The sequence below is a fragment of the Salvelinus alpinus genome, chromosome 33, assembly GCF_045679555.1.
Source record: "Salvelinus alpinus chromosome 33, SLU_Salpinus.1, whole genome shotgun sequence".
Taxonomy (NCBI): Eukaryota; Metazoa; Chordata; class Actinopteri; order Salmoniformes; family Salmonidae; genus Salvelinus; species Salvelinus alpinus.
The window spans coordinates 5,003,985-5,027,759 of NC_092118.1; the positions used below are offsets into that span (position 1 = coordinate 5,003,985).

The 23,775-nt window shown below is 42.6% G+C and overlaps 1 protein-coding gene across 1 annotated transcript in view; it reads right to left on the reverse strand.

Annotated features, from left to right (window-relative positions):
- The window catches only part of kif6 (kinesin family member 6), a 176,842-nt gene that overhangs the window by 101,996 nt on the left and 51,071 nt on the right, over window positions 1-23,775 (reverse strand). The window contains exons 10-11 of the mRNA XM_071381208.1: window positions 11,202-11,305; window positions 7,493-7,598 (exon numbers count right to left, since the gene is read on the reverse strand). Of these exons, the coding sequence (XP_071237309.1) occupies window positions 7,493-7,598; window positions 11,202-11,305 (210 nt within the window). The remainder of the gene's footprint in view (window positions 1-7,492; window positions 7,599-11,201; window positions 11,306-23,775) is intronic.

Here is a 23,775-nt window from a genome sequence, read left to right on the forward strand (position 1 = left end):
TTTCGAAAATTGAGAAAATCGCAAATCTAGTGCAAAGGCATTTTAGATGCATTGCCTCTATAGCTAATACCGGACACTCATTCATTCTTTATTGCACAATCTTCTAAACTCCGACTCCATTTAATGCCAAGATGTTTATATTTATTTTTTATTATACTTTTGTTATGCTTTTTGTGACGTGGATCATAATTACAGTTACAGGTTGCGTGATCCTCGTAATGTTACGTGGAAAATACAACTAATGGGACACAGAATGAAATGTATATCACACTCGCACAAATGCGACCAGTTATTTTTCGGATTTGCATTTCATTTCCTTCACTAGCAAATGCGAGTGAACTGCTGGCACTTTAGAGCCCACTGAATGTCCATCTCACGTTCGCTGACGCTAGCTTGAAACAATTAGTGTTTACCTTTCCACAACACACAGAGTCGAAAAGGGATTTGTCCATGTGTTTATGTACAGCTGACAGTCGGCAAACTCAGCATCACGACAAACAGGAGGAGTGGCAGACGGGGTCGCTACGTCGAATACTGATGTATTAATCTCCATGTCCGTTGACACAAACTCCATACATGTCTGTGTGTTGCAGCTCGAGAATCGGGATGTTAGGTTTACTCAGTGGATACATTTATTTTTTATTTTTTATTTAATCATTTAAAAATCAGGCCCTATTCATTACTGAGCACTTTTAACTTGGATCTCGTACCTGCGTACATGAACAGAGAATTGCGTAGTTGGTACGCAAAATGTGTGCATGTTGGCAGGTCTGCAAATTACTTAAACAGTATTTAACATGAGATCTAAGCTTTACAGGAATGTGGTTCTGAATATTGACCGCAACACCGCCCCCATTGGCATTTCTGTCTTTTCTGTAGATTTTATAACCTTGTATTGCTACCACTGTATCATCAAAGTGAGTTTCAGAGAATATGAATGTTACTAGCATGTTATTATCTGTTACTAACAAGTTACTGATTTCATGAACCTTGTTTCTTAGGCTACATATGTTAATGTGGGCTATGCTTGATTGTTTTTATTGCTTTACTTGGAAGCTTATCAGAAGTAGACATGCTCATGTTATTATATTTGATCTGAAAGTGCATGGTGAGCTGCAAACAGTGGACTTCCTACTAGGGCACACCACCTCAGTGCTAACAGTATATTTCTGGTTCATAGGCACATGATTACTGCATACAATAGCTGTAGGATCAACAGGGCAGGGCAGTTAGGGGGACATAAATTAAGCCCCTGGGATAATGTACATTTGCTGCAGCATTACGACAACTCAGCGACAATGGTAGCGATTAACTGAGCTGGTCTTGGGTCATTCATAAAAGTCATTGTATCAACGCAGCCTTGAAATACGTGACTCCAGGAGCCAAGATTATTTGGATGGATTCTGTCATTCCTGTAGAGCATCTTCTGTTTCCAGAAGGTGCCAAAGGTATCTGTAAAAGTGATTCCAACAGTGCTACAGTAATCTTTTAGCCAGGTACAGTGGGGAGAACAAGTATTTGATACACTGCCGATTTTGCAGGTTTTCCTAATTACAAAGCATGTAGAGGTCTGTAATTATTATCATAGGTACACTTCAACTGTGAGAGACGGAATCTAAAACAAAAACCCAGAAAATCACATTGTATGATTTTTAAGTAATGAATTTGCATTTTATTGCATGACATAAGTATTTGATACATCAGAAAAGCAGAACTTAATATTTGGTACAGAAACCTTTGTTTGCAATTACAGAGATCATACGTTTCCTGTAGTTTTTGACCAGGTTTGCACACACTGCAGCAGGGATTTTGGCCCACTCCTCCATACAGACCTTCTCCAGATCCTTCAGGTTTCGGGGCTGTCGCTGGGCAATACGGACTTTCAGCTCCCTCCAAAGATTTTCTATTGGGTTCAGGTCTGGAGACTGGCTAGGCCACTCCAGGACCTTGAGATGCTTCTTACGGAGCCACTCCTTAGTTGCCCTGGCTGTGTGTTTCGGGTCGTTGTCATGCTGGAAGACCCAGCCACGACCCATCTTCAATGTTCTTACTGAGGGAAGGAGGTTGTTGGCCAAGATCTCGCGATACATGGCCCCATCCATCCTCCCCTCAATACGGTGCAGTCGTCCTGTCCCCTTTGCAGAAAAGCATCCCCAAAGAATGATGTTTCCACCTCCATGCTTCACGGTTGGGATGGTGTTCTTGGGGTTGTACTCATCCTTTTTCTTCCTCCAAACACGGCGAGTGGAGTTTAGACCAAAAAGCTCTATTTTTGTCTCATCAGACCACATGACCTTCTCCCATCCCTCCTCTGGATCATCCAGATGGTTATTGGCAAACTTCAGACGGGCCTGGACATGCGCTGGCTTGAGCAGGGGGAGCTTGCGTGCGCTGCAGGATTTTAATCCATGACGGCGTAGTGTGTTACTAATGGTTTTCTTTGAGACTGTGGTCCCAGCTCTCTTCAGGTCATTGACCAGGTCCTGCCGTGTAGTTCTGGGCTGATCCCTCACCTTCCTCATGATCATTGATGCCCCACGAGGTGAGATCTTGCATGGAGCCCCAGACCGAGGGTGATTGACCGTCATCTTGAACTTCTTCCATTTTCTAATAATTGCGCCAACAGTTGTTTCCTTCTCACCAAGCTGCTTGCCTATTGTCCTGTAGCCCATCCCAGCCTTGTGCAGGTCTACAATTTTATCCCTGATGTCCTTACACAGCTCTCTGGTCTTGGCCATTGTGGAGAGGTTGGAGTCTGTTTGATTGAGTGTGTGGACAGGTGTCTTTTATACAGATAACGAGTTCAAACAGGTGCAGTTAATACAGGTAATGAGTGGAGAACAGGAGGGCTTCTTAAAGAAAAACGAACAGGTCTGTGAGAGCTGGAATTCTTACTGGTTGGTAGGTGATCAAATACTTATGTCATAAAATGCAAATTCATTACTTAAAAATCATACAATGTGATTTTCTGGATTTTTCTTTTAGATTCTGTCTCTCACAGTTGAAGTGTACCTGTGATAAAAATTACAGACCTCTACATGCTTTGTAAGTAGGAAAACCTGCAAAATCGGCAGTGTATCAAATACTTGTTCTCCCCACTGTATGTAATGCCAGTAGCCTGCTGAATATTTCACACCCGCGGTACAAAAATGGTACCGGACCTGAAACAATTGGTCGCTTTTTGGAATCTTTCAGTGCTAGAATCAGTTCTTTAAAATATATTTTCAGAAGTTCCGAGCAAGCCCTCCTGATGTCGTTTGACCCCACATGGACTACGACAGCGTCAGCTCCCGGCATCTGTAGTAGAATGTTCGGAAGCAGCCTTGTAATGTCCTGTATTCGAGGATAGCACAGGATTTTTGCCACTTCGCCCCTGTAGTCCTCTGCAAGCAAACAGTTGCTACATTGAAAGTCCAGGTGGTCCACATTGTCCCGGAATAAAGCAAAATAAACACAGTTCCTGCAGCGTTGAAAACGTTCAATAGCGACCTCCATTTGAGACTGCTAGGCTACCTGGGCTTCCGTGTCTCTCTCCTTACAGGGAATTCTAAACTGAGTGAACAAAAAGAGCTCACACAAATTACAAAATTCTAAAAGCAGAAATATGTGTCCTCGTTTAAATCCTCTCACAGCGGTAAGCATGAAAGCAGTGTCTTTGCATGTACTGTTGGCAGCAGCATTGGCTAACGTTGGTAGCTATACAACGTAGTTCCAGCCAGGTCAGGTTGCAGGGAATACAGCCACAAATATCGTGGGACACCTCCGCTGTCCCAGCTGTTTGTGGAAAACCCTGCTATCTTGATACTGATAGCTAACAGGTAGGCTAGTAGCTGGCTACAGAAACAACTTTTTGGTCTGGCATGATCCTGGGACAGATGGTAGTGGTCACAACAACTGAGGCTAACCACGTTGCGGGATCCAAAAGCAAAAGGTATATAAACTAAACTTTGTAAAGTGTTGCACAGGTGACATGCTGGTAAAAATAAAAACGGATTTCAGTATCCATGCATTATAATCACTGTCCACGAGAAGCAGATGTGCATTTTCTTCTTTGCTTATGGCCCTATACAGTTTGTTGAGTGCAGTCTTAATGCCAGCATCGGTTTGTGGACAGCTACGAAAAATATAGATGAGAACTTTCTCAGTAAATAGTAGGGACTGCAATTTATCATGAAGTATTCTAACTCAGGCGAGCAAAAACTTGAGACTTCCTTAACATTAGAGATTGCGCACCTGCTGCCTTACCTGAGGCTTCTGTCTTGTCTAAATGATGCATAGAAAACCAGCTAGATGTATATTATCCATGTTGTTGTTCAGCCACGACTTCGAGAAACATAGGATATTACAGTTAGTCAGGTCCCGTTGAAAGGATAGTCACGAACGGAGCTCGTCTAGTTTGTTCTCCAGTGATTGCACGTTCACCAATAGAACAGAGGGTAAGGGCCTCCCGAGTGTTCTAAGGCACTGCATCGCAGTGCTAGAGGCTTCACTACAGACCCAGGTTCGATCCCAGGCTGTGTCATAGCTGGCCGTTACCGGAAGACCCATGAGGTGGCGCGCAATTGGCAGAGCGTCGTCCAGGTTAGGTGAGGGTTTGGCCGGACGGGATTTCCTTGTCCTATCGCGCTCTAGCGACTCCTTGTGGAGGGCCGAGCACCTGCAACCTGACTGGACAATGTTTACGCCGACACATTGGTACGGCTGGCTTCATGGTTAAGCCAGTAGGGTCGTGTTTCTCGACCTTCGCCTCTCCTGAGTCCGTAGGGGATTTGCAGCGATGGGACAAGACTAACTACCAATTGGATATCACAAAATTGGGGGGAAAAAGGGATAAAAAAAAATATATGTAAAAAAATATTTAAAAAAATAGGGTAGAGGCATTTTATGTACTCACCGACATAATTTCGTTAGGATGCCCACACGTCAGCCTATCTTACACCTCATATTTATTATTCCGCCCTTGGGAATTAGGGCCTGGTGAGGAAACATAGATTTCGGGAACACAGGATCCAGGGAACATAGGGCCCAGAGAACATACAGTCGTGGCCAAAAGTTTTGAGAATGACACAAATATTAATTTTAACAAAGTCTGCTGCCTCAGTTTGTATGATGGCAATTTGCATATACTCCAGAATGTTATGAAGAGTGATCAGATGAATTGCAATTAATTGCAAAGTCCCTCTTTGCCATGCAAATGAACTGAATCCCCCCCCAAAAAATTCCACTGCATTTCAGCCCTGCCACAAAAGGACCAGCTGACATCATGTACAGTGCCCTAAATATTTCACCTGACCTTACACCTGAGTAACTGTCACCGAAGTTACTTTCTGGCCACTTGTTGTGTGTAATTTATGTATAACACTTTTAGGCTGAGTCCATCAAGTTTCATGGAGTGTTTGCATGACAATAGCCTTCTGTTGCACCAGCCTGACCTAGTGATCTGTAGCTATGTGCTGACATCATGGATCACATGGCCTCGGCCAGGCTTTATTCGGGGCCTATGGGAGACGATTTTGGCTTTGCGGTAGCAGCGTGGGTTCAGGCTCCGAAATAGAACCAAACCATTCCCAGTGACCAATGACCAGTGGTCAAGCTTTGAGGGCACAGCTGGGAATATCACATAAGCTTAATGGGTAAAAAGAGATTGGGAGCGGCTTTTGGTGCTCTTGTCACTTTGTCTGACCGTCTGGTTTCCTCAGGCTTTTGTAAGATGTCATACTGCTTTATTAAGGTCTGTTCATCTGACCTTTGCCCTTCACTTGACTTTCAATGACCCTAGGCTTCTAACAACTGTCGAGAGTAGTTGCAAAATTGTCAAATGGTTGTTGCTCTTGATTGTATTTCTCTACTGCTGCTGGAATAGTTAGTGTCCGAATCTGCCTTGTGATTTGGGTCACACTTTATTTGGATAGCCTGAATTGCTCTACAGATGGTCATACCACAAAAGGACCACCTGACATGTCAGTGATTCTCTCGTTAACACAGGTGTGAGTGTTGACGAGGACAAGGCTGGAGATCACTCTGTCATGCTGATTGAGTTCGAATAACAGACTGGAAGCTTCAAAAGGAGGGTAGAGCTTGGGATCATTGTTCTTCCTCTGTCAGCCATGGTTACCTGCAAGGAAACACGTGCCGTCATCATTGCTTTGCACAAAAAGGGCTTCACAGGCAAGGATATTGCTGCCAGTAAGATTGCACCTAAATCAACCATGTATCGGATCATCAAGAACTTCAAGGAGAGCGGTTCAATTGTTGTGAAGAAGGCTTCAGGATGCCCAAGAAAGTCCAGCAAGCGCCAGGACCGTCTCCTAAAGTTGATTCAGCTACAGGATTGGGGCACCACCAGTACAGAGCTTGCTCAGGAATAGCAGCAGGCAGGTGTGAGTGCATCTGCACCCACAGTGAGGTGTAGACTTTTGGAGGATGGCCTGGTATCAAGAAGGGCAGCAAAGAAGCCACTTCTCTCCAGGAAAAACATCAGGGACAGACTGATATTCTGCAAAAGGTACAGGGATTGGACTGCTGAGGACTGGGGACTGGGTTCTCTGATGAATCCCCTTTCTGTTTTTTGGGGGCGTCCGGAGAAGACAAGGTGAACGCTACCATCAGTCCTGTGTCATACCAACAGTAAAGCATCCTGAGACCATTCATGTGTGGGGTTGCTTCTCAGACAAGGGAGTGGGCTCACTCACAATTTGCCTAAGAACACAGCCATGAATAAAGAATGGTACCAACACATCCTCCGAGAGTAACTACTCCCAACCATCCAGGAACAGTTTGGTGACGAACAATGCCTTTTCCAGCATGATGGAGCACCTTGCCATAAGGCAAAAGTGATAACTAAGTGGCTCGGGGAACAAAACATCGATATTTTGGATCCATGGCCAGGAAACTCCCCAGACCTTAATCCCATTGAGAACTTGTGGTCAATCCTCAAGAGGCGGGAGGACAAACAAAAGCCCACAAACTCCAAGCATTGATTATGCAAGAATGGGCTGCCATCAGCCAGGATGTGGCCCAGAAGTTAATTGACAGCATGCCAGGGTGGATTGCAGAGGTCTTGAAAAAGAAGGGTCAACACTGCAAATATTGACTCTTTCCATCAACTTCATGTAATTGTCAATAAAAGCCTTTGACACTTATGAAATGCTTGTAATCATACTTCAGTATTCCATAGTAGCATCTGACAAAAAATATATCGAAAGACACTGAAGCAGCAAACTTTGTGGAAATTAATATTTGTGTTATTCTCAAAACTTTTGGCCACGACTGTAGACCTGAGGGAACACACTTGTGGGAATGATAATGATGGGTATACACTGTGAGATACATGATGATAGTGGTTGTGTGGGGGCGGGGGAGGAGGAGAGACATTTTTTTAATGAGGTAATACAAACCTATCAAAAGAGAGTTTAAGACTAAAAGAAGTGGGTGATGAGAAATGCTGAGCAGAGAGAAATTGTGTGAGAGAGAGAGAGCGAGTTGAAAGTACCTTTAGCAGAGAGAAACAGTAATGGATTTTTCTCATGTCAGGTCCCAATGCCAGTGTGACCTCACAATCAGGGTCATCCAGAAAGACCTTGACCAGCTCCTCCATCCTGGGAGAAATAAAACAAATACATGGAAGAACAGCATAAAGAACACAATGTACACACGCACGTGCGCACAAAGAATACATGTTGACGTAAAACACACACAATACTACCAAAGCTTACAGCACTAAAGCATTTCGCAACCTTTCTCCAAGTTCTCCATTAGTTTCTTTTAAAACTTGAGCAATCAAAGGGTTAAAATCTATGTTTGAGCTCAACAGCTATGTTTAAAGATTGGGTAGAGTCAAAGACAACTATTTACTTAAATGCGTGCAACAGTTCCACTGGGATAAACCATCGCTAGATGATAGTCCAAACATTGGTTTGCATTGGAACTGGCCACAGGAAAAGACGTGGGGCAAAGATCCAATGTACTCAAGACAATACATAGTTCCATTTCCTCTCAAACATTGCTGGTGCAAAAACCTGCAAAGTTTATAGGTGTAAGGACATAAAACAAACCCGGTGCTCTTATTTGAAGGCCCTGCAAGTCATCACATATATTTTAAGTGCTAAGCTCATACCAGATTTTCAGAATGTTCCCCAATGCAAATGCTAATATTGAAGGGAGCAAAAGATCATCCTTGGTCTAACTTAGTACTGCATGATGTAGTGCATGTGCTTATGTATTAAGAAACCGAAAGGTAGTCCCACCAGCAACCATACAGTATGACCACTAAACAGTTGAAGTCGGAAGTTTACATACACTTAGGTTGGAGTCATTAAAACTAATTTTTCAACCACTCCACAAATGTCTTGTTAAACTATAGTTTTGGAAAGTCGGTTAGGACATCTACTGTGTGCATGAAACAAGTAATTTTTCCAATCATTGTTTACAGACAGATTATTTCACATATAATTCACTCTATCGACAATTCCAGTGGTTCAGAAGTTTACATACACTAAGATGACTGTGCCTTTAAACAGCTTGGAAAATTCCAGAAAATTATGTCATGGCTTTAGAATCTTCTGATAGGCTAATTGACATAATTTGAGTCAAATGGAGGTGTACCTGTGGATGTATTTCAAGGCCTACCTTCAAACGCAGTGCCTCTTTGCTTAACATCATGGGAAAAATCTAAAGAAATCAGCCAAGACCTCAAAAAGAAAATTGTAGACCTCCATAAGGCTGGTTCATCTTGGGAGCTATTTCCAAATGCCTGAAGGTACCACGTTCATCTGTACAAACAATAGTACGCAAGTATAAACACCATGGGACCACGCAGCCGTCATACCGCTCAGGAAGAAGACGCGTTCTGTCTCCTAGAGATGAACGTATTTTGGTGCGAAAAGTGCAAATCAATCCAAGAACGACAGCAAAGGACCTTGTGGAGATGCTGGAGGAAACAGGTACAAAAGTATCTATATCCACAGTAAAACGAGTCCTATATCGACATAAACTGAAAGGCCGCTCAGCAAGGAAGAAGCCACTGCTCCAAAACCTCCATAAAAAAAGCCATACTACGGTTTGCACATGGGGACGAAAATCGTACTTTTTGGAGAAATGTCCTCTGGTCTGATGAAACAAAAATAGAACTGTTTGGCTATAATGACCATCGTTATGTTTGGAGGAAAAAGGGGGAGGCTTGCAACCCGAAGAACACCATCCCAACCGTGAAGCACGGGGGTGGCAGCATCATGTTGTGGGGGTGCTTTGCAGCAGGAGGGACTGGTGCACTTCACAAAATAGATGGCATCATGAGGCAGGAAAATTATGTGGATATATTGAAGCAACATCTCAAGACATCAGTCAGGAAGTTAAAGCTTGGTCGCAAATGGGTCTCCAAATGGACAATGACACCAAGCATACTTCCAAAGTTGTGGCAAAATGGCTTAAGGACAACAAAGTCAATGTATTGGAGTGGCAAACACAAAGCCCTGGCCTCAATCCTATAGAAAATGTGTGAGCAGAACTGAAAAAGCGTATGCGAGCAAGGAGGCCTACAAACCTGACTCAGTTACACCAACTCTGTCAGGAGGAATGGGCCAAAATTCACCCAACTTATTGTGAGAAGCTTGTGGAAGGCGACCCAAAATGTTTGACCCAAGTTAAATATTTAAAGGCAATCCTACCAAATATTAATTGAGTGTATGTAAACTTCTGACCCACTGGGAATGTGATGAAAGAAATAAAAGCTGAAATAAATCATTCTCTCTACTATTATTCTGACATTTCACATTCTTAAAATAAAGCGGTGATCCTAACTGACCTAAGACAGCGAATTTTTACGAGGATTAAATGTCAGGAATTGTGAAAAACTGAGTTTAAATGTATTTGGCGTCAACTTCCGACTTCAACTGTATGCTCGTAGATCTGGAAAGTTTACAACGAAAAAGCCAGGAAAAGTTTGCTTGGAGGATGATTTGACTTGGGCGGATCAATTTAATGCATAAACAAGTGAAGAAACAAGTAAATAAAAAGGTGGCTGTCGGTTGGTGCGGTCACAGCAGACATCATTATGTTTCCCCCTGCGTAGGTTTGACCACAGATAGTGGAAACCAGGGATAATCAGCCGAGGAGAGAGGGGAAATTGTAAAAACATTGCATCAAGGAAGCTGGGAGAGGTAAAGAGATCAGAACTGGAGGGAAGTGTTGCCAGGAGTTTAGGTGAAACCCTTGGGGTCTGAACACTGGGCCCGTCCACGGTCGAGTTCCTTAGGCACCAAATGGAAAAAAGCGGACTGAAGCACATCGCGAAAATACCCGGACTCATCCATTAAGAAACTCATTTTCATTTTACATTCCAAAGCGTAAAAAATCTAACCTGCGCATGTCCTAATGAACACTACCCGGGTCTTCCTGCTGTTAAGAGCGCTAGGGTCACTTTAAACGTTTCCTTAACTTACGCCCTTAAACAATTTCCCCATAAATATATTTTATTAAACCCGGCCCAGATTGTCAAGAACAGTCCTTTGGGGGAACCCCTGAAGTTCAAAGTAAGCAGAAGATAATGTGGCTTTAACATCTTGGCAACAACTAGCTACATTGGCACTATTGCACAGTCCCGAATAACAGTCAAAATGATGGATCATATACTGTGCGGCTACAACTCGCTGGAATAAATAGCTGTGTAAATGAAGAATTTCTCTCTGTCTGGTGCGTGGTGTAAACATCCTGGAAGCAGGACAGAGGCCAGCACAGCACTGTTCCTGTTCTCACTGTCCTGAGATGACTGCCTCAGTGAGGTCTAACCGCTGCTCAGATCATTACGGACACACAACCAATGCTGCACTGGCCGAATGCCTGCTGCTGCATTCTCCGGAACTTTGTAAATGTATTTTGCAACATTGAGCATTTTTTCTTCTTCAATGATACTCTAAATGTGTAAACTAAGAAACGGTGTCAAATTTGCTTAGGCCGGGTTCGATTGAATTCCTGCTATACTTTTCCGAGTTGAAGACACATGCTATGAACCCCCCTAAACATCATGGACGCATCAAAAATAGCACCCTTTTCCCTATTTCAGGGATCTCCAACCCTGATCCTACGGAGCTACAGTCCTGTAAATTTTCACTCCAAGCCTAATCTCGCGCACCTGATTCTAATAAATAGCTGGTTGATCAGCTGAATCAGGTTAGCTACAACTGGGGAATATGAATGGAGCGTACTTATGAATCTCCTCTTGAGTTAGCTGGTCCTCTCTTTTCTCCCCGGTCACCATAGAGAGCTCTTCCTTCAGGGACTGGATCTCCCTCTTCAGACGCACAATCAGCTGGAAGACACAAAAGAACACACACACACACACTGGTCAGCAGGAGAACATGCACACACAATTTTTGTCAGAGCAGAAGATAGCACATTCACCCACTTAGAAATAGAGCCACGTTGGCCCATACACACACAACATTGTGCCACTGCCAATTGATGACAGAATAATCTCAAAAATGAACTTGCGGCGGCATGTTTTTTAAGGACAGTCTAACCAGTTCCAGACAACTGGATGCTCTAGCGAGAAAACACAGGAAGCTCTGGTACCTCACCAAAACATAAAATAGCATTAACCTATTACGGGAGAAAGACAACACATAAAATCTCCTGTTTCTGTCTGCACGCGTTTGGTCAAAGCCTGCGGAGCCTATGGTTGTGACCCAAATGGCACCCTGTTCCCTATATAGTGCTCTACTTTTGACCAGGGCCCATAGGGCTCTTATCAAAAGTAGTGCACTATGTGGGGAATAGGGTGCCATTTGGGACAGACCTTATGTGCCGCTTGCCCTCAGGAAGCACTGACTGGGCTGGTGCTATACGTGTGTGTCCCAAATGGCATCCTAATCCCTGTATAGTGCACTACTTTTGACCAGGGCCCACAAGGATTTTATAAAAAAGTACTGCACTATATAGAGAATAGGGTGTCATTTGAGACACAGCCTAAATATAAAAAGGCCAAATCTCTCGCTATGTAGAGACATGACTTCTCGAACCACCTTTTGGACCAGACTCCGCTCATTTGCAAAAGAACAGGACTATACCTAGTCTAATTGTTACAACTGAAAATGGGATAAATATAATGTAAAAACACCGATTCGAATCTTTAAACGTATCCACAATATTTTTCAGACGTCACAAAATGCGGACATCAAAAAGGATCATGTGGAATCTACTTCCTGTTGCATTACCTAATTCCCTGAAATGTGCACTAGTTGTGATAGCAAAGACTGCATGTTTGGCTTGATTATTATTAGTTAAAGCTAACGTCAGCTACATTTCAGTAATAAATAGCAAATCCCAGCATAGGCAGCAGCTTTATAGAGATGAGATGACTTGTAATTAAAATAAAGTCATCAAATAAAACAAATGTAATATATACACAACTGAAATATTTTATTAAAAGTAATGTGAATAAATTATTGTTAATAAGTTATAAGCAGTAATGGGCAGTCACTAACATCATGGGACTTTTATAAATGGTTTTATTCTGTGTCGTTACAGCATTCGCCCCACATAATGCATCAAATTAAATTGTATTTGTCACATACACATGTTCAGCAGATGTTATTGTGAAATGTTTGTGTTTCGAGCTACAACAGTGCAGCAATATCTAACAATTCACAACAATACACACAACCTAAAAGTAAAATAATGGAATTGAGGAATATATAAATATTAGGATGAGCAATGTCAGAGTGGCATAGACTAAATACAGTAGAATAGAAAACATTATATACATATGAGATGAGTAAAGCAAAAATATATAAACATTATTAAAGTGACTAGTGTTCCATTATTAAAGTGGCCAGTGATTTTAAGTCTATGTATATGGGGTAGCAGCCTCTAAGGTGTAGGGTTATGTAACCGGGTGAAAGCTGCCTAGTGATGGCTATTTAAAAGTCTTGAGATAGAAGCTGTTTTTCAGTCTCTCAGTCCCAGCTTTGATGCACCTGTACTGACCTCGCCTTCTGGATGATAGCGAGGTGAACAGGTAGTGGCTTGGGTGGTTGTTGTCCTTGATGATATTTTTGACCTTCCTGTGACGTCGGGTGCTGTAGGTGTCATGGAGGGCAGGTCGTTTGCCCCCGATGTGTGCATTTAGTGTAAAAAACATGTAAAATCGAAACAGAAATCAAAACCGTGGTCATTTTTTCAAAAATCAAACTGAAACCGAACAGACCAAAAAAAACACTAATCGCTCAGCACTATTTTGTTGAAACACATGGAGGGCATTCCTCATTTATTACTATTCTCTTTCTACAGTCTGTTCCCATCTGTGCTTCAGCCCCGGCCTCCACATTAGGGCAACCTGAGCGATTAGGGCTAAATCTCCTGAAGCCTCTGGTCTATTGCAGGGGCTAAGAGGTTATTAAGGGTCAGGGATGACCTGGCTAGACATGACTTCCACTTTGATGCTAAGCAATAATATCTAGACAGTGTAATCTCCAGCGGATGGGTGTGTGTGTGTGCGTGTGCGTGTGCGTGTGTGTGTGTGTGTGTGTGTGTGTGTGTGTGTGTGTGTGTGTGTGTGTGTGTGTGTGTGTGTGTGAGACCAGTCTTTGGGGACAAATCACGGTAACACTTGATTTGGATAGTAGATGCTCTACAGACTTCAACTATCTACTTACCCTAACCCTAACTTCCCATAGGGCGGCGCACAATTGGCCCAGCAACGTTCGGGTTTGGCCGGTATAGGCCGTCATTGTAAATAACAATTTGTTCTTTAACTGACTTGCCTAGTTAAATAAAGGTTACATTTAAAATATATATATATAAATAAACCCTAACCCTAGCCCTTATTCTAAACCTGACCATAACCTTAGCAAGCAGTTGCTTATCAACAGATAGTTTGTTGATAGTATGACCATCTGTAGAGCAATTCAGGCTATCCAAATAAAGTGTGACCCAAATCACAAGGCAGATTCGGACACTAACTATTCCAACAACTATGTGCCAATTTTGCAACTACTCTCGACAGTTGTTAGAAGCCTAGGGTCATTGAAAGTCAAGTGAAGGGCAAAGGTCAGATGAACAGACCTTAATAAAGCAGTATGACATCTTACAAAAGCCCGAGGAAACCAGACGGTCAGACAAAGTGACAAGAGCACCAAAAGCCGCTCCCAATCTCTTTTTACCCATTAAGCTTATGTGATATTCCCAGCTGTGCCCTCAAAGCTTGACCACTGGTCATTGGTCACTGGGAATGGTTTGGTTCTATTTCGGAGCCTGAACCCACGCTGCTACCGCAAGGCCAAAATCGTCTCCCATAGGCCACGAATAAAGCCTGGCCGAGGCCATGTGATCCATGATGTCAGCACATAGCTACAGATCACTAGGTCAGGCTGGTGCAACAGAAGGCTATTGTCATGCAAACACTCTATGAAACTTGATGCACTCAGCCTAAAAGTGTTATACATAAATTACACACAAGTGGCCAGAAAGTAACTTCGGTGACAGTTACTCAGGTGTAAGGTCAGGTTAAATATTTAGGGCACTGTACATGATGCCAGCTGGTCCTTTTGTGGCAGGGCTGAAATGCAGTGGAAATGTTTTTGGGGGGATTCAGTTCATTTGCATGGCAAAGAGGGACTTTGCAATTAATTGCAATTCATCTGATCACTCTTCATAACATTCTGGGGTATATGCAAATTGCCATCATACAAACTGAGGCAGCAGACTTTGTGAAAATTAATATTTGTGTCAGTCTCAAAACCTTTGGCCACGACTGTACATACACATCTATGTGTTATTTGTGATAGGCCTATGGGATAATATTTGATCATATCACAGTATTGTAGTGACCTTAGTACAACAACTAGTGACCTCAACAGGGGTCCAAGCCTCTTGGTGTAATGGCTACATGTTGGGCTACACCCCCAAAATGCTATTATGGGAACACTTTCGGACTGGCATGTTTCACTTAGTTTTGTGCCTACTGAACACCACCCTTTGGCTAAAGCACAAAGAAGAACCCTTGGCACTACTCTGTACATAGCTGCCTTCAGACAATGACGCTGAGTATGTCCTGCGCTGCTCTGTACTGGATTGTGTTCGCTAAACACAAAATGGCAAATCGGACAGAAACCGAGAAGGACTTCCTGAACTTGGAAAACAAAAACAAACGTTTCTTGTTATACGTTGCAAAATGTTTTTGCTACGTGTTCACTAATGAATACGACCCTGGAATCCATCACCAACAAGCACTATCGTCCGTTTCCCCTCCCTTCTTTAATGATGGCGAGACGAGGGGAACCTCAGGAATTTTCAACACCCATTTCCCAAACATGTCTCTCTCTCTCTCTGGCTGACTGTAGCAGGCAGACCTGGGTTCAAATACTACTTTGCATCTTTCAAATACTTGTAGATTTCATTTTAGCCTCCCATGTGTGCCAGATGGGCAGGGTTTGCAGTTTTGTGAGCATTCTATTGATTTCATTGCAACAGAATAGCTCAATCAAAACCATCCCAAGTAGTTGAAATTATTTCAAGTAGTGTTTGAACACAGGTCTGGTAGCAGGGCTGGTTGTTTGAGTTATGGGTATGTGCAAATCAGCCCTCTCTGGTCAGACAGGGGGAGGGGAAAGGAATGCTGCTACTGTCTGACTGCTGATAGGTAAACTAAGATAAAAAAGGAACTTGAGTGACCACCACGGAGGGGAAAAATGTCTTGTACACGATCCTCTCTCATGAAGAACCAATAACGCACATCTCATACGTATATTGATCAATTACATAGCCTTATAACCAGGGATGGAATTGGGAATAACGTGGAAACAGAGTTAGAAAAGTGAAAAGGTGAAAATCTAAGAGGCAAACACTTGGACAATTGTGAGTTTTAACTTTGCACAACTCTTAGGACAAGATTGATCTGTTGTTTTTGTCAAACTTGCTCAAGCTCAGTACATCTGGGTGGGAGTCATTGATGGAGAGCAATATTCAAACTTTGTCTAAAATTATGAAGCAAATGTAAGTGAGGACTGAGGCTGGACCATTCAGAAACACTCAACACCTCTTGGAAAGCCATTCTGGTGTGTCTTTGACATAAACCATTTTGTAATTGTCCCGCTGAAAAATAAAACTATCCCAGGGTTAGATTTTCAGAAGACTGAGGAGGGTTTTCCTCTGCTTTTTGCCTAGGCTTTGCTCGTTTCATTATTTAATTTGTATCCTTACAAACTCCCCAGTCCTTGCCAGTGACATACATACCCATAGCATGAATCTGCCACTAGAATACTTGAAAATACAGAGGGTTTCACTATGTATTGTGTTGTATTGGATTTGACCTAATCATGTAGTTTTTAATTTAGGCCAAAAATCTAATATATTTGTTGCAAACAGAATGGATGAATTGGAGTGGAGTTTTTAAACCAGACTTCATTCTTTTCACTTTGTCATACCGGTCAGTAATGTGGAGTGAATGCAATGTTGTGAAACCTTTTCAATTATTGTGGTGGCAGCATCATGTTCTGGGTATGCATGCCACCGGCAGGGACTGTGTAATGCCCGGGGTGTAGTGGAGGAAAGAGTCAGACGCAGGAGACAGAGAGTTCAGAGTAGCGTAAATTTTTATCACCACAAAGGTGAAACACGACGCCACTCCAACCAAATGCCCAACATACAAGGGGAACAAAACAGTTCCGAAAATAAAACTACCACGAACCGTGACATACACGCATGTACAAACAGTACACAAAACAATCCCGCACACCCAACAGGCGGGCCTGCTGGGTAATAAAGCCCGACTAATCAGCCTAACTAAAAACAGGTGTAACCAATAAACAAATAAGGAGGGGGAGGAAAAAATCAGTGGCAGCTAGTAGGCCGGTGACGACGACCGCAGAGCGCCACCCGAACAGGAAGGGGCGCCACCTTCGGTAGGAGTCGTGACAGACTGGGGAGTTGTCAGGATCAAACCCCAAATAAAAAGTTAGAGGAAACCGTGTCTCGGTCTTCGGAATACCTAAGGGATAGTTTTCTTTTTCAGCGGGACAATTACACCCATTTTTATGCCAAAGACATACCATACCGGCTTTCCAATAGCTGTTGAGTGTTCCTGAATCATCCAGTCTCAGGCCTGACTTAAATTTGCTTGAAAATCTGAGACAAAGTGTGTATATTGATCAAATCAAATTGTATTTGTCACATGCGTCGAAAACAACAGGTGTAGACCTAACAGTGAAATGCTTACTTACAAGCCCTTAACCAACAATGCTTTAAGAAATTAAGAAAAAAAGAATACGTCAAAAATAGATAAGTATAAAATAAAAAATAAAAGTAACAAATAATTAAACAGCAGTAAAATAACAAGCGAGGCTATATACAGAGGGTTCCGGTACAGAGTCAATGTGCCCGGGGAACCAGTTAGTTGAGGCAATAAGTACATGTAGGTAGAGTTAAAGCGACTATGAATAGATTATGAACAGAGAGTAGCAGCAGCGTAAAAGAGGGGTCTGGGTAGCCCTTTGATTTGCTGTTCAGGAGTCTTATGGCTTGGGGGTAGAAGCTGTTAAGAAGCCTTTTGGACCTCGACTTGGTGCTCCGGGACCGCTTGCCGAGCGGTAGCAGAGAGAACAGTCTATGACTAGGGTGGCTGGAGTCTTTGATAATTTTTAGGGCCTTCCTCTGACACCACCTGATATAGAGGTCCTGGATGGCAGGAAGCTTGGCCGCAGTGATGTACTGGGCCGTACGTACTACCCTCTGTAGTGCTCTCCGGTCGTTAGGCCGAGCAGTTGCCATACCAGGCAGTGATGCAACCCGTCAGGATACTCTCGATGGTGCAGCTGTAGAACCTTTTGAGGATCTGAGGACCCATGCCAAATCTTTTCAGTCTCCTGGAGGGGGAAAAGGCTTTGTCGTGCACTCTTCACGACTGTCTTAGTGTGTTTGGACCATGATAGTTTGTTGGTGATGTGGACACCAAGGAACTTGAAGCTCTCAACCTGTTCCACTACAGCCCTGTCGATGAGAATGAGGGCGTGCTCCACCCTCCTTTTCCTGTAGTCCACAAACATCTTCTTTCACTTGATCACGTTGTCCTGGCACCACATGACCAGGTCTCTGACCTCCTCCCTATAGGTTGTCTCATCGTTGTCAGTGATCAGGCCTACCACTGTTGTGTCATCGGAGAACTTGATGATGGTGTTGGAGTCGTGCCTGGCCATGCAGTCATGAGTGAACAGGGAGTACAGGAGCACGCACCCCTGAAGGGCCCCCGTGTTGAGGATCAGCGTGGCGGATGTGTTGTTCCTTACCCTTACCACCTGGGGGCGGCCCGTCAGGAAGTCCAGGATCCAGTTGCAAAGGGAGGTGTTTAGTCCCATGGTCAGTAGCTTAGTGATGAGCTTTGAGGGCACAATGGTGTTGAACTCTGAGCTGTAGTCAATGAATAGCATTCTCACATAGGTGTTCCTTTTGTACAGGTAGGAAAGGGCAGTGTGGAGTGCAATAGAGATTGCATCATATGTGGATCTGTGGGGCAGTATGCAAATTGGAGTGGGTCTAGGGTTTCTGGGATGATGGTGTTGATGTGAGCCATAACCAGCCTTTCATGGCACTTCATGGCTACAGACATGAGTGCTACGGGTCGGTAGTAATGTAGGGAGGTTACCTTAGTGTTCTTAGCACAGGGGCTATGGTGGTCTGCTTGAAACATGTTGGTATTATAGACTCAGTCAGGGAGTTTTAAAAATGACTTTTAGGCCTTGAGACAATTGAGACGTGGATAGTGTATGTGTGCCATTCAGAGGGTGAATGGGAAAGACAACATATTTAAGGGCAATGCTTTGTACACTCAGTGTGTATGTGTGTGTGTGTGAGATCCAAAAAGATCCTTTGTGATCTTAAAAATTGAATAATATTTTAAATGTGAAATGTTCAAAGTATTTACTGGTATTTGTATGTACACTTACCCTTACATCCATTTTATATTTTGAAGTTACAGCATTAATAAATTCTATGTGAACCCAGACTTTGAGGTTATCAACATTGGTACCATCAGACAATATCCACTTTAACATGTAACCCCCTTTCTCCTCATTTACATCTACCACCCAGACTCACAACCATGCGACAGCTACAATTCCAGACACACCACCCCCATTTACAAAGGGTCTAGAGATGGGCAATCTTGTCTCAAGGTAACAGCAAATCAACAATATTTATGCAGATTTAACACTTGCAAAGGCTTATGGTGGTGATCTACTGTATACGGGGAATGAAAAGACCGTTCAAAATTTACCTCACCTCCCCTATACCAATTCCTCTCCAACTTTCCCCCAGCTCTTTTTGGATAAGTGGTCTATTCACTTGCTGGTTAACAAGGAGCCATGTAGGATTAAGACCTGTCAATTGACCAATGGCAGGACTGAGATCCTAACATAAGTTTCACTGTGAAAGATTGTACATGTGATGATGTACACTACCGTTCGAAAGTTTTAGATTTAGATTTTTCTTTACTCTAACTATTTTACATATTGTAGAATAATAGTGAAGACATCAAAACTACGAAATAACATATGGAATCATGTAGTAACCAAAAAAGTGTTAAATATATTTTATATTTGAGATTCTTTAAATAGCCATCCTTTGACAGCTTTGCACACTCTTAGCATTCTCTCAACCAGCTTCATGAGGTAGTCACTGAGAATGCATTTCAAATAACAGGAGTGCCTTCTTAAAAGTTCATTTGTGGAATTTATTTGCTTCTTAAGGAAAGTTAGGGGGGTATACAGAAGATAGCCCTATTTGGTAAAAGACCAAGTATATATTTTATTTGATCTTTTCAAATTTTATTTCACCTTTATTTAACTAGGCAAGTCAGTTAAGAACAAATTCTTATTTACAATGACAGCCTACACCGATCAAACACAGACGATGCTGGGCCAATTGTGCGCCGTCCTATGGGACTCCCAATCCAAGTTTGTATTTTGGCCATAACAACTAAAATAAGCAAAGAGAAACGACAGTCTTCTCTTCACTGTTGACGTTGAGACTGGTGTTTTGCGGGTACTATTTAATGAAGCTGCCAGTTGAGGACTTGTGAGTTTTTCAAACTAGACACTCTAATATACTTGTCCTCTTGCTCAGTTGTGCACCGGGGCCTCCCACTCCTCTTTCTATTCTAGTTAGAGCCAGTTTGCGCTGTTCTGTGAAGGGAGTAGTACACAGGGTGGTACGAGATCTTCAGTTTCTTGGCAATTTCTTGCATGGAATAGCCTTCATTTCTCAGAATAAGACTAGATTGACAAGTTTCAGAAGAAAGTTCTTTGTTTCTGGCCATTTTGAGCCTGTAATCGAACCCACAAATGCTGACGCTCCAGATACTCAACTAGTATAAAGAAGGACAGTTTTATTGCTTCTTTAAATCAGAACAACAGTTTTCAGCTGTGCTAACATAATTGCAAAAGGGTTTTCTATTGATCAATTAGCCTTTAAATATGATAAACTTGGATTAGCTAACATAACATGCCATTGGAACACAGGAGTGATGGTTGCTGATAATGGGCCTCTGAACGCCTATGTAGATATTCCATGAAAATAATCTGCCGTTTCCAGCTACAATAGTCATTTACAACATTAACAATGTCTACACTGTATTTCTGATCAATTTGATGTCATTTTAATGGACAAAAAAATCGCTTTTCTTTCGAAAACAAGGACATTTCTAAGTTACCCCCAACCTTTGACCTGAAGTGTGTTTGCAGCATCAGTGGATGGAATTATGTTCATATGTGCAAGAGCTCTTCAATGATCTTACAAATGTAGTCTAATAATATTTAACATGTTACATATTAAATATCTACGATCTTAAAAATGTGGTTTAACCATATATCACATCTTAGCCCTCCATTTGGCAAATCTGACCATAACTCTATCCTCCTGAATCCTGCTTACAAGCAACAATTATTTTTATATTTTACTTTTACCCCTTTCTCTCCCCAATTTCGTGGTATCCAATTGGTATTTACAGTCGTGTTTCATCGCTGCAACTCCCGTAAGGACTCGGGAGAGGCGAAGGTCGACAGCCATGTGTCCTCCGAAACACGACCCAACCTTCTTGGCACAATGCCCGCTTAACCCGGAAACCAGCCACACCAATGTGTCGGAGGAAACACCGGGAACCTGGCAACCGTGTCAGCGTGCATGCGCCCGGCCCGCCACAGGAGTCTCTAGAGCGCAATGGGACAAGGACATCCCTGCCGGCCAAACCCTCCCCTAACCCAGACGATGCTGGGCCAATTGTGCGCCGCCCCATCGGTCTCCCGGTCGCGGCCTGCTGCGACAGAACCTGGACTTGAACCAGGATTTCTAGTGGCACAGCTAGCAACTGCGATGCAGTGCCTTAGATCGATGCGCCACTCGGGAGGCCGTACAAGCAAAAATTCCAAGAGGAAGTACCAGTGACGTGCTCAATATGCAAGTGGTCAGATGAAGCAGATGCTAAGCTACAGGACTGTTTCTGAAATAGACAGACTGAAATATGTTCTAGGATTCATCCGATGGCATTGAGTAGTTTACCACATCAGTCACCGGCTTCATTAATAAGTTCATCGACAACGTCATGTCCACAATGACAGTACGTACCGTGACTTTTGTCAAATGTTGTTGAGTCACAAACTTGAATTTAAAATGGATTAAATTGAGATTTTGTGTCACTGATCTACACACAGTACCCTATAATGTCAAAGTGGAATTAAGTTTTTAGAAATGTTTACAAATCAATTAAAAAAATTATGTTTTGAGTCAATAAGTATTCAACCCTTTGGTTATGGCAAGCCTAAATAACTTCAGGAGTAAAAATGTATTTAAGTCACATACTAAGTTGCATGGACTCACTCGGTGTGCAAAAATAGTATTTGACATGATTTTTGAATACCTATCTTTGTACCCCACACATACAATTATCTGTTAGGACCATTAGTCGAGCGGTGAATTTCAAACACAGATTCAATCAGCAAGACCAGGGAGGTTTTCCAATGCCTCGCAAAGATGGGCACCTATTGGTAGATAAAATAAAAATAAAAAAAACAGAAGACCTTTAATATCCGTTTGAGCAAGTTATTCATTAAACTTGGATGGTGTATGACAACACCCAGTCACTACAAAGATACAGGCGTCCTTGCTAACTCAGTTGCCGGAGAGGAAGGAAACCGCTCAGGGATTTCACCATGAGGCCAATGGTGACTTCAAAAAAAAAAGTCCCATTACAGAGGGCAAAAAATATGGCAGAGCATTTTTTCTCCTGAATACAAAGTGTTATGTTTGGAGCAAATCCAATACAACACATTACTGACTACAACTCTCCATATTTTCAAGCATAGTGGTGGCTGTATCATGTTATGCTTGTAATCGTTAACTGGAGAGTTTTCAGGATGAAAAAGAAATGGAATTTTTTTTTTTTTTTTTTTTTTTTTTTACCGTTATTTTACCAGGTAAGTTGACTGAGAACACGTTCTCATTTGCAGCAACGACCTGGGGAATAGTTACAGGGGAGAGGAGGGGGATGAATGAGCCAATTGTACACTGGGGATTATTAGGTGACCGTGATGGTTGAGGGCCAGATTGGGAATTTAGCCAGGACACCGGGGTTAACACCCCTACTCTTACGATAAGTGCCATGGGATCTTTAATGACCTCAGAGAGTCAGGACACCCGTTTAACGTCCCATCCGAAAGACGGCACCCTACACAGAGCAGTGTCCCCAATCACTGGATGGAGCTATGCACAGGCAATGCACAGGCAAAATCCGAGAGGAAAACCTGGTTCAGTCTGTTTTCCAACAGACATTCGGAGATTAATTCACCTTAATCTAAAACACAAGGCCAAAAATACACTGGAGTTGCTTACCAAGATGACATTGAATGTTTCTGAGTGGCCTAGTTACAGTTTTGACCTAAATCGTCTTGAAAATCTATGGCAAGACCTGAAAATGGTTTTCTAGCAATGATCAACAACCAATATGACAGAGCTTGAGGAATTTTGAAAATAATAATGGGCAAATATTGCACAATCCAGGTATGGAAAGCTCTCACAGCTGTAAGACTCACAGCTGTAATCGATGCCAAAGGTGATTCTAGCATGTATTGACTAAAGTGTGTGAATACTTATGTAAATTACAGTAGATATTTCTGTATTTTATTTTCAATACATTGGCAAAAAAATTATATAAACATGTCATTATGGGGTATTTTGTGTTGATGGGTGAGATGTATAAAAAAAGATTCTATCCATTTTGAATTCAGGCTATAACACAACTAAATGTGGAATAAGTCAAGGGGTATAAATAATTTCTGAAGGCATTAACTTAACCTTAACTTAATTCTCAAATGTGGACCAGACTATTCTTGGCTCTCACCAGTCAGCACGATGGGGGCATGGACTAATCTGCAACCAAAGAGGATCCACCACTCGCATTAGTCCAAATATCACTTACGTAAGATTTGGTTTTGGGTTGCCAAAGTTACTGTCTAAACTGTCCTGCTTTCTCCAACTCGCAGCCCACCATCTCCAACACCAAAATGTGTGCCTTTCAATTATCCCCTAGTAAATCCTGGGTTCCTGCCCTTCACTAAAATACATTGAACTGTACAAAACTGTCAACTGTACAAAAGCAGGTTGTTCCCCACAATGTATAACTGCACTTAACAGATAGGAGAGTCCAACTTGCAACGTGTCTGCAGGGACAGAGTAGGGCCAAAAAGGCAGCTCTAAACCAACACAAATGACAACATTCTGATCATCTGCAAGGCAAAT